Genomic DNA, 12,204 nt, shown 5'->3' with positions numbered 1-12,204 from the left:
ATTAGTGTAGTTTTTAAATTTTTTATCATTTTTTGTGTTTTGAGAAAAAAAATAATCAATTGTGGTGGATATATAGATCATAATGAGTGGATTTAGAGACATTGCTGCCCACGAGAACTGTACCCATAATGCACTACTCCCGTGAATTGAGAACGTCTACCATATTTTCTCCATATATAACTGAGATAAACATGGGCAGGAGATTCCAACTCGGATTTAGATAGGTGAGGGTCTGGATGTGAATATGTGAGGTGTTTTGGTGAATATAAAATCATATGTTTTCTTCTAAGGGCAATGTTGACATTAAAAATATTGAAATGATAACATCAACGATTTTGATTATTAACACACATGACACAACGTTGAGTACTTGCTTGAGTTAGTGGAAGGGTGTAGAATTGTAGATACTCAAAGTAAGAGTCCTACTCTACTATCAATAGGGAGGAGGCACACCTCTTTTCGAGTCTTCCTAAGGTTAACAACAATGTCAGAAATCAGAAAGTTCAGGAAAGGCCGTGCTATTACATGTTACATCTTTCGAATAGTTTTGGGTTGAAGGGTGAATCACAACCCTTGATATATTGATATGGGCCCACCTTGAATTGGTGAGATGACAGTAAAAGCGGTAAAAAAATGATGTATGTGGAACTATAGTCTATAGGCGGTAAAAAAACTACGAACGATTCCTCTATAAGGTCGATTAAAGTAAACTAGTTACAAATTATGGGGTGGTTTTGTAATATGTAAACGAAAAAGTAGTTATTAGAAAATATGTGGAACTATAGGGGTTCCAGGCAAATCAATGACCCTTTTTTACTTCCCGGGACGGCTGGAACGAATCCTCTCCCTTCCCTTTCAGAGAGAGAGAGAGAGATGGAAGAAGACTCAACATGCAGAGACCTCCCTCTCCTCGTCTCCTCCTTCGTTGACACGTTCGTCGACTTCTCTGTCAGTGGCCTCTTCTTACCCCAATCTCAAAACCCTAACCCTATTTCTCCCCATGAAAGCCCTGATGGAACTTCTACTTCCCTTCATCCGCTTCAGACCAGATACCCCTCTCCTGATCGCCTCGTCGCCATCGGTGACCTGCACGGTGATCTCCATAAATCCAAGCAAGCCTTTAGACTCGCCGGCCTTATCGACGCCTCCGACCGATGGATCGGCGGCAATGCCACCATCGTCCAGGTTGGCGACGTCCTAGACCGCGGCAATGATGAGCTCAAGATCCTCTACTTCCTGGAGAAGTTGAAGCGCGAGGCGTCGAAATGCGGCGGGTCGATTATCATTATGAATGGGAATCACGAGATCATGAACATTGAGGGTGATTTCAGGTACGTAACTCGGTCCGGTCTTGATGAGTTTAAGGTTTGGGCCGACTGGTTTCGTATTGGGAATTCGATGAAGAGTCTATGCGATGGATTGGAGAAGCCGAAGGATATCTTCGAGGGGATTCCGCTGGTGTTTCGTGGAATCAAGAAAGAATTTCACGATGGTTTCAGGGCTAGAATTGCTGCATTGCGTCCCCAGGGTCCGATTTCTAGTAGGTTTTTGTCCGGTAATGTTACTGTACTCGTTGTCGGTGAATCGGTCTTTGTTCATGGCGGGCTCCTCCAAAACCATGTTTATTACGGATTGGAACGCATAAATGAAGAGGTTAGGGATTGGATTAATGGCTTGAGAGGGAGATTCTCGCCGAGTTTCATGCGAGGGAGGGATTCTGTTGTTTGGTTAAGGAGATTCTCAGACGAATTGGCTAAGAATTGTGACTGTTCAACTCTTGAACACGTGCTTGCGACAATCCCTGGTGCAAAGCGAATGATTATGGGTCATACGATTCAAGGATCAGGGATTAATGCTGTTTGTGAGAACCGAGCCATACGGATTGATGTAGGCATGTCAAAGGGATGTATTGATGGGCTGCCTGAAGTTTTGGAGATAAGTGGGAATTCTGGATTACGGGTCTTGACTTCGAATCCATTGTATCAGAAAAGGTATGAATCTCAGCTTAAGGAGGATCGGAAGGAAGGGCTTGGGTTGTTGCTCCAAGAACATGGACCAAATCAAATTGAAGTGAAGGCTTAAGGTGTTTGAGACTTCAACCCATGAAATTCTTTATTTGAAAATCTGGAGAACGAAAAGTTCCTATAAGAATCATTCTGAGGATCACTTTGTGTGTAATTCATGAAAGTAGTTTGAACCATTCTTACAAACAATCGATTTAGAGAATCTAATGTGTATATAATTTGTTTACCGCACCATTTGAGCATTAAGGTGGTTAGAGTTGTGGGAATTCTAAGTTTAAGATTTGAACTTCAGTATTCTTTTAGAAGAAATCAATTAGATGTAGATGGACAAGCTCCTGCATGGTGCTTCAGAAATGAGGAACTTGAAGATGGAAAGAAAGGTGTCAGAAATTTGATGGTGATGGGTATCAGTTGCAGGGTTTTCTCCGTTCATTGACACAGTTTCCACATTAATGGGTGGTGAAGCAGTGAAGGTTTGGTTGACAGATAATATGCCTGTGTGATATTGCCCATTTCTCCTTTCAAGCAGCTGCGTTTTCCTACTTCCTTTCTGGTCACCATTTCAGTTGTTGTAGAAGCGGATATTCCATCTTCCATTGCTTATCATTATTATATACCATCATTTTCTTAGTTTTAACTGTTTATTGTATGCACCATATTTATATATGATTTAATGTTTTAAATCTTTAACAACATCATTGTTGTGTTGTGAAAGGAGTTTTTCCTGCTTGTCCAGCTCTATAAGACTGAAAGATATTAGTTCCGTTGCCAATTTGGATGAGTGGGATAAACTGGTTCTTTTATAGGTTTCATTGTTTTCTTTGCAAGTTATATCTAGTTGACCCCATATAGATAATGATGATGATGGTCTAGTTGATTTGGTATGGTTTAGTTGCGGTTGTGGGTGGAGTTGACCGAATTTTTAATTTCAATTTGTTTTGTGGAATTAGAATTACTTGTGAGATCTCTATCTCCAAAAGTCTGGGGTTTTTGCTGGATGGGTTCTTTTTATTGGTTTTAGGCCTTTCATATACATTCTTTTTTGCTGGCCTAAGCTCAGTTTGGAAGGAGTACAAATGCAAATATGTAGAGTGCAAATACATACAAAATAATACAAAATACAAGATTTTGCACTCTACATATTTATATTTGTACTCCTTCCAAACTGAGGCACTGAGCCATAGCTTCAGTCTTTATTTTTATTTTATTTTTTTATGGTCAACAGAATTATGAAAGCTTCATTCACAAGTTTGTCCTTTTTTCTTTGTGGCGGTAAGTGGGTAAATTATGGAGTTAAGCCTATTATGACATATAGCATATAGAAGTGTATGAAGCTTCAAGGGGCAAAATTGTTAGGCAGGATTTGTCACCTGAAGGCTTCTATTTTCTGGGAATATTCATAAATTCTCAGGAACTTAACTGCATTCGCTTTGTTTTTATAACATTGTTTTTTTTTTCTTGAAAGTCTTTTAATCTTTTTATCTAAAAGTTTTCATCCAGTAGAAAATTTGATGTAGTATCTAAATTCTAAAATGGCATCTGGTAGACCTTGAGAATGGATTTCCAGTCTTTTGCAATGATGCACATGAAATTTGTTATGGACGCACGCAATCATAGGCAGCAGCACGCACAGCAGCACACACCACCAAGCAGCAGCACTTAGGAGACGCATGCACCACCCGGCAGCAGCATTAGAGAGGGGTCCACACAGCAGCTTATCTTGCCATGTCAGCTCTTCTTGCCAGCTCGCCAATAATTTACTTATTCCAGTTCTGTTCTTATCTATTAGAGATAAGAATTGAGTTCTGTTAGAAGTCTGTTAGAAGTAGGAGTTTGATTTAAAGTTGGATTTTCCTAGCTTAGTCGAATGGAGTAAGGAGCCTTCTCTTGTAATCTCCTATTTAAGGAGCTGTGATTTGGGAATAAAGTATTCAGTTTCCAGTCAAAAGAAGAGTGAGGAGAGTTCGGGTGGTCTTTTGGACAAATCACCCATTCGGTTTTTCACAATAGGGTCTGCATGCAAGGGAAGACGCAAGGGGAAGTAAGAAGTTCTCCCCGTGAACCGACCCGTGACGAGATCCTACACCCAGGCCCATAACAAAATTGGAATGGAGCCTATTATTCAAGTACATATTCTTCATTTGGTTTGTGAAAAGAATGATGGAAATGTTCTTTCCTCAAGAAAGGTGTCTCCCATAGTTGGTTGTTTTTTTATTTATATTAATTTTTCTTCTTTTTATCGTTTTTTATATATAAAAAAGAGATATAAACACTAAGAGAACAAACAAAATATGTATTGTTCTAACCAGAATGGTGGTCTATCCCACCAATAACAAACATTATCAAAACATTTGGCCTCTTCTTTTTATAGTTGAACAGGGTTTTAGTGAACCACTTTTTTCTGTGAAATTTTTGGAGGGTTGTTCCGTTCTTCTCATTCTGGCTTCCATAATTTACCTCTTATCTTCTTCTCAAAAGAATTTTGAGCTTTACCTCTATCTTCTACATTGTGGCGTCCATGACTGTATGGCCCTTCCTGCTCCAGTTGACTCTTGACAGTCCATTTGAGATATTATAGCCTTTCTCATCCCTACCCTAAAGCAGTTGAAAAATGAAAAGTGGTGGTAAGATGGAAATCTGTTATAGCCCAATAATAAAAGGGCAAATGGTAGCATTTGGAAAACACGGTAGACTTTATGCTGAATTTTGACAACACAAGTACACAACCCCCTTGTATTGGCATATAAGTCACTTTATGACCCCAGGTCCCACTTTATGATTCTCACAGGGTGCCAGTGGTATAATCCTAATAAAAATCTCCAACTTGTGTAATACACAGTCGTTCAAAGGAGCTTTCAACCGTCTAATGTGCTTGAGAGTAGGGATTAATTCTAAGTTTCCCCTGATGGGATCATGCACCACCATTCTTTGATTGATCTCGACTCTCTTGAAGGGCAGACGATTTTCATCGTCCTACTCAAATTGAAATTTTAGGGTTTTTTTTACTGAAAAAAAAAAAACATTCAGACTCTGTTTGGTTGCAATGCAAATAAATTTGCATTGATGCGAAGCTGTGGCAGTGCAAATGATTTGACATTTGAGTGTAAATTTTGCCTTATTTTTATTTCAAATTTTAACTTATTTTGTTTGATTGCATTAAAAATGAAGTAAATTAAGACGTAAAGCATAATAAAGTAAAACCTAATACAAAATTAAACAAGAATTTACATTTTCTTCATTTGCACTCTTATGCATTTATACTAAGGCAAATAAAATTGCACTGCAACCAAGCACAGCCTTAGGCACAATTTGAAAAGAGTATAAATACAAATATATACAGTACAAATACATAGAAAATACAATGTTTTGCACTTTACATATTTGTAATGCAAATAAAATTGCACTGCAACCAAATACAGCATCAAGAACAATCTGGAAAGAGTACAAATACATACAAAATACAAGGTTTTGCACTTTACATTTTTGTATTTGTACTCCTTCCAAACTGAGCCTTATGGCTTATATCAAATCTTTGTTTTTAGGAGTTCTTTGTTTTTTCTTTTTTAACTTTTTGGGTAAAATACAAAATCCTCCCTGATGTTTCTGACAATCATAAAAATCTCCCCTAAATTTTTGGAAAATTATACACAAACCTTCCTTTCATTACTAAGCCGCACAAAAAACATTTAACTGATATGTTATTTTTTTAAGTACCTATTTTACCCTTTTGTATATGATTTTGTTAGAGCTAGCCGAATAAGGGTAGATTAGTCATTTTATTTTTGTTAAGTTATGTGCTTATATGGCAATTTTAATAGAGACTTCCTGTCCCATACTTAAGTGGGAGCAGTTTAGTCTTTGTACTACTAATTAGAGGCTAGTCCATATTAAGGGTCAACTGATAGGGTTTAGTCTATCAGGTTCGACTGTTCTCTTCTTCTTCTTCTTCTTCTTCTTCTTCTTTTTCTTCTTCGAACTAATGTAGCTACAAGACAAACATGGTATCAGAGCAGGACGTTGTTCTCTAAATCTCCTCACATGTTCCTTTCTGTTCGTGACCTCGTTTTTTTTTTCTTTCTTCTTTTTGGGCTGAAAAATGGAGAACACAGATTTGACCTAGGTCTGAGAACACTTCAGTCCTTCTTCCTCTATGCAGAACTTGACTATTTTTCAAGAAAAAAACAACTTCAAAAGTGGATAGTCGACTGAAGCTCTCCATCGAAGGTTGGTTACCTTTTTTTTGTGTGTTGTTGGTATTTCTGGGTTGAAAGCCTTCAAAATCTGTTGGGACTAATCAGAACCTAGAGAACTAGGTTGTTTGTAGCCTTGGTTCTTGGAAAAAGGTTCAAAAACATGTTGTGTTTACAATGGCCAAATGGTGTAAGGGTATGTTTGACCCTTTTATGTTGGTCTGTAGTTGTTTTGAAGCCTTTGTTGGTCACAAGTGACCTGAATTGAATGACAGGTTACTACAGTGGCAGTAGTTGATGTTTTCTTTGGACTTGTAGTGCCCTCTAAAAAGGTCAGACAGATATGTACCATGTGTGACAGCTATGATTGTGTGGTGGTGCTTGTGATGCTCAATCTCTATTGAGTAGTTTCAAGAGGGATTGTATGTGGTCAGTGAGTTGCTGAATTAATGTCAGTGTGATTCATGGTTTTGTGAAATCAATAGTGGTGTGAACAAAAACAAAAGTTTGTGTACCTATCAACTATGTTTGGGGACTGATTGATTATGACTGGTTGTGAACAGTAGTGATTGATTGTGACTGGTTGTGAGCCTATCATCTGTGTTTGGGGACTGCTGTAGTGTGTGGAACATCAAACTCCTGACAGCAATACTTAGTTGGTGACTGGGAATTCAAAAGAAGTAGCATTGGAAGAGCATTATGGCAGCAACTGGAGATGGTTGTAGTGATCAGAAACCTAGTGTGGTGATTCCCTCTGACTATCTAGGTGTGCAGATGACTTCAATTAAACTTAATGGTGAGAACTATGTACCATGGGCCAAGTTAGTAGAAGTTTTTCTCAAGGCAAAGAGGAAAGTGAAGCATGTAAAGGAAGATAAACCACCAGCTGACTCTTCAAGGTTTGATGACTGGAAACAGGAAGATGCCCAAACATGACATGGTTATGGAATATTATGGAACCCAAAATAAGTGCCAACTCTATATTCCTAGATACAACTAAGGACATATGGGAACATGCCAAGAAGCTTTATTTTGGGCAGGATAATACTACAAGGGTATATTAGCTCTATCAGGAGTATTTCGATCTGCAACAAGGGAATAAAACCCTAGAAGAGTACTATGCCAGTATGAAAAACCTCAGAAATTAATTCAATGTCTATCATCCCCTCACTCCAAATGTTAAGGTTCAACAACAACAGAGGGAACAACTAAATGTCACTAGGTTCTTAGTGGGATTGAAATCAGAATATGAACCAGTTAGGGCCCAAATATTAGGAGGTTCTATTCTTCCTACAGTTGAGGAAGTTTTTGCACGGATTCGTAGGATTTCTTTGGGACCTACAGAGAATTCCATACAGTCTGACAGATTAACATTTTTGATAGCCAGAGGAGGTGGACGTGGTACTAGAGGGGGAGGGCATGCCTCCCGAGGAGGTCGTGGCGGTTCCGTATTTGGCCGTGGTGGTGGTTGTGACTTAGGGGGAGGCCGTGGTAAAGGAAAAAGTAACTCTACAAGGAAGTGTAACCATTATGGCAGGGACGGACATTCGGTGAATTTCTGTTATGATCTCCATGGCCCTCCTTCTACATGGGCCAATCATGTAGTAGCTGGTGGGGTTGATGTCAGTGATAACCAACATGCAGATCTAACACCTTCCACATCTACATCTATTTCCAGGAAGGAGATGGTGAGTGTAGTAAGAGATGTTCCTCCAGGCTACTTCACAGCATACTACAACCACCCTTGCCCACTCAGGTATAGCTTGTCTGGCATCCAAACCCTCTCCCTAGATTATTGACTTTGGAGCCTTTGATCACATGACCAGGACTCCAGGTGTGTTCTCTTCCTTCTCTGAAACTTCCACATCTCAAACTGTTACCCTTGCCAACAATTCCTCTTCTCCCATCTGTGGTGTTGGTAATGTTTACACGGCTTCTCTTTCTTTATCATTTGTTTTATATGTCCCTAAGTTTCCATACAATCTTATGTCTGTTAGTAAATTAACCAAGACTCTTAATTGCTCTATTACATTTTTCCCTTCCTTTTGTGTTTTTCAGGATCTCAAGACAGAGAAGAAGATTGGTGGGGGGGCATGAGGCTAGTGGATTGTATTACCTTGATGGTGGTGAATCGTCAGTTGCACTTCAAACTTCACTCACTCCTCTACAGTGGCATTGTCGACTAGGACATCCATCTCTCAAGGCACTCAAGATACTGGTTCCGTCTTTGAGACATGTTGTTTTTACAATGTGAGTCGTGTTAGTATGGGAAACATCGTCGTGTTTCCTTTAGTCCTAGAGTTGATAGTTGTATGTTGAGTCCTTTTGCTTTGGTTCATTTAGATGTTTAGGGCCCGATTAAAATAAAGTCTTATAATGATTACAAGTATTTTGTCACTTTTATTGATGATTGTTCAAGGATGACATGGATTTATTTAATGAAATAAATGAGTGAATTATTTTCTATTTTTCAAAAATTTCATGCTGAAATATGTACACAATTTGGTGTTCCAATCAAAGTTTTTCGTTCAGATAACGATCGCGAATACTTTTTTACTTCCTTTCAACAGTATTTAGAACATGGCATCATTCATCAAACTTCATGTGCATTCACTCCTCAACAAAATGGGGTGGTTGAACGAAAGAACCGTCATCTCTTTGAAACTACTCGATCTATTCTTCATCGTATAAGTGTTCCTAAACGATTTTGGAGTGATGTTGTACTTACTACGTGTTTCTTTATTAATCGGATGCCCTCCTTCATTCTTCATGGTCGGTCTCCCTTCTCTATTTTGTTCCCCACATTGTTTCCTTTTCCTTTAACACGTCGTATCTTTGGTTGTGTGTGCTTTGTTCACAATCTGAGTCATGAGATAGACAAACTAGATGCACACTCTATTAAGTGTGTCTTTCTTGGCTATTCTTGGATTCAAAAATGGTACAAGTGTTACAATCCCATTACTCGAAAGTACTATGTTTGTCCTGATGTCACCTTTTTTTGAGTCTGTCCCCTTCTTCTCGGGACTTGAAGCATCTGTGTCTCCACCTTTGCTTCCTCTTCCTCTTCTAGTCAGTGATCCCATTTCAGGTGTTCCAGTTGGGGTTGACCCTTTACCTCCTCTAGTGCAGATCCCTACTAAACAACCACCGATCCGGTATGTGTATACTCATTGATAGACACCGGCTCCTCCTCCAATTTCTACCTTGTCTACGGATCCTGTTGTTGCTCCTGTCCCAAAACCTTCAAGACTTGATCTTCCCATTGCTTTACGAAAAGGTAAACGTAGTTGTACTCTCTATCCCATTTCCAATTTTGTTTTAGTCTCTCACATTTCCGCTTCACATTGCTAGTTTGTTTCACTGTTTTCATCTATTTCTATACCTAAAAATGTCCGAGAGGCTCTTAGATCACCTGGGTGGCAACAGACAATGGAGGAGGAACTCTCTGCCCTTCAGCATACTCAAATGTGGGAGCTCACTACTCTTCCTCCTGGTAAGCATGTTGTGAGTTGTAAATGGGTGTATACTGTTAAATACTTGCCGGATGGTAGTATGGAGCGTCTGAAGGCCAGGCTTGTTGCTAAAGGTTATTCACAGTTGTATGGAATTGACTATATGGAGACCTTCTCTCCATTGGCTAAGATTGGCTTTGTCTGTGTCTTAATTTCTCTAGCAGTTATGTATGATTAGCCCCTGTTTCAACTTGACATTAAAAATTCATTCCTTCATGGTGACCTTATGGAGGAGGTATATATGGAGCAACCACCTGGGTTTGTTGCTCAGGGGGAGGATCGTAAGGTGTGCAGACTGAAAAAGATAATTTATGGGTTGAAATATCACATCGTGCTTGGTTTGGGAAGTTTAGTGAAGTGGTGAAGAATTTTGGAATGAAACATTGCCAGGTTGACCACTCGGTGTTCAGCTATGATTCAGAAGCCGGAAAGATTTTATTAGTAGTCTATGTGGATGATATTGTCATAACTGGTAGTGACAAATTGGGGATTGATAAACTAAATGTCTTTTTGCAAAATTATTTTCAAACAAAAGACCTTGGGACATTGAAGTATTTATTGGGTATAGAAGTTGCTAAATCAAGACGAGGTGTAAACCTGTGTCAAAGAAAATATGTTCTTGATTTGCTGGATGAAACAGGACTGTTAGGTGTAAAACTGGCTGAAACTCCCATGGAGCCAAATGTTAAGCTGAGCAGTGATACAAGGGAAATATTTGATGATCCTGGAAGGTATAGACGGTTAGTGGGGAAGTTGAACTATTTGACTATCACGAGACCAGACATCTCCTTTGCAACTAGTGTGGTGAGCCAATTTATGCAGAACCCTCGAATACCTCACTGGGATGCAGTTCTTAGAATTGTAAGGTACCTGAAGGGAGCTCCAAGCCGTGGGTTATTGTACAAACCAGGAGGAAGACTTGAAGTAATTGGGTATATAGATGCATATTGGGCAGGCTCTGTGTCTGATAGAAAATCTACTACAGGTTACTACACATTTATTGGAAGAAATCTTGTAACATGGAAGAGTAAGAAGCATACGGTTGTGGCAATGAGCAGTGCTGAAGCCGAATACAGAGCCATGACACACACTACATGTGAATTAGTATGGCTGAGGAATCTCTTACAAGAAATCGGGTTCTCCATGGATAGACCTATGAAATTGTACTGTGACAATCAAGCTGCACTCCACATCTCATCTAACCTTGTTTTTCATGAGAGAACAAATCACATAGGGATTGATTGCCACTTTGTAAGGGAGAAGGTCCTTATTAGAGAGGTAAGCACAGAACATGTGGGCTCAAGTGATCAATGGACAGATTTGTTTACAAAAGGGTTAAGCTCAGGGAGAGTGAACTATATATATAACAAGCTGGGATTATTTGACATATATTCTCCAGCTTGAGAGGAGGTGTTAGAGTTAGCCAAATAAGGGTAGATTAGTCATTTTATTTCTGCTAAATTATGTGCTTATGTGGCAGTTTTAATAGAGACTTTTGTCCCATACTTAAGTGGGGGCAGTTTAGTCTTTGTACTACTAATTAGAGGCTAATCCATATTAAGGGTCGACTGATAGGGTTTAGTCTATCAAGTTCAACTATTCTCTTCTTCTTCTTCTTCTTCTTCTCTACTCTTCTCCTAGTTCGAACTACTATAACTACAGGACAAACAGATTTTATATATAATTTTATGTCAGTAGTTAGACTGGGCACAAGAAGCCGTGTTGCTTCGGGTTTTAATGTCGAGTCTTTGACCTGACAATATGAAACCAGTAAATACTAACAACGGCTCTACTAGCCAATGAAGAAAGCGTTGACTCTCCTGGTCAAGGTTCCCAAATGAAAGAAACCCAATGCCACCAAAACCGTGCCTCTCAAATTGAGGTGTAACCTAACAATTCAAATATTTCCCTCTCTCCAATGCCATCCTTTCCCAGAGAAACAAAAACAAAGAAAACCATAGCAATAATCATGTTCTCTACCGACATTGAGGCTCTCAAAGAAATTCACAAAAGCAATCATGCACTACACTTCACTCATTCAAAATTTTTCTTTGCGTTGTTTTTTTTCTTGGAGTAACAAAGCTTCTCTTCCTTTCCTTGGATTATCATCAACAAAAATTCATCTCTACGATGAAAACCATCTTGGCAATACAACAGCACCCTCTAATGGAAATCCCGCAAAGCCCCAACCACTAATTGCTTCTCAAGCTCTGGAAGATAGAAGAAGACCTCTTCAGATAGAGGATCACCACAAAAGAAACCTGAATGGACAATATAAAATGCAAAATATTCTAGTTATACAGTTTCTTTCTTGCCTGTCAAGGCTTCTTCTTAACCATTCTCTACACCTCTTCCATAGATCCACACGAAGATACTTGGCTTTCGCCTTCCTTGTTGATTTTTGCTTCACTTATCATCATCTTTTCGGTTCAAATGAAGGTTTTCAGGTACTAAAAGGTTTGGAGACAATTGTTGAGG

At 39.1% G+C, this 12,204-nt stretch overlaps 1 protein-coding gene across 1 annotated transcript; it reads left to right on the top strand.

Annotated features, from left to right (window-relative positions):
• The first annotated feature begins 803 nt into the window (after window positions 1-803).
• SLP2 (Calcineurin-like metallo-phosphoesterase superfamily protein) lies at window positions 804-2,796 on the top strand. Its single transcript, XM_088967785.1, has one exon. The coding sequence runs from the start codon at window positions 874-876 to the stop codon at window positions 2,080-2,082; it is 1,209 nt and encodes a 402-aa protein (XP_088823911.1). The 5' UTR covers window positions 804-873; the 3' UTR covers window positions 2,083-2,796.
• The last annotated feature ends 9,408 nt before the right edge of the window (window positions 2,797-12,204 follow it).

The sequence above is a fragment of the Nelumbo lutea genome, chromosome 2, assembly GCF_056320005.1.
Source record: "Nelumbo lutea isolate HS-2025 chromosome 2, American lotus-T2T, whole genome shotgun sequence".
Taxonomy (NCBI): Eukaryota; Viridiplantae; Streptophyta; class Magnoliopsida; order Proteales; family Nelumbonaceae; genus Nelumbo; species Nelumbo lutea.
This window is presented reverse-complemented; position numbering and strand designations above follow the sequence as displayed.

Coding starts and splice junctions, on each gene's coding strand:
- SLP2 (XM_088967785.1), top strand. CDS start 874: ATGGAAGAAGACTCAACATGCAGAGACCTCCCTCTCCTCGTCTCCTCC.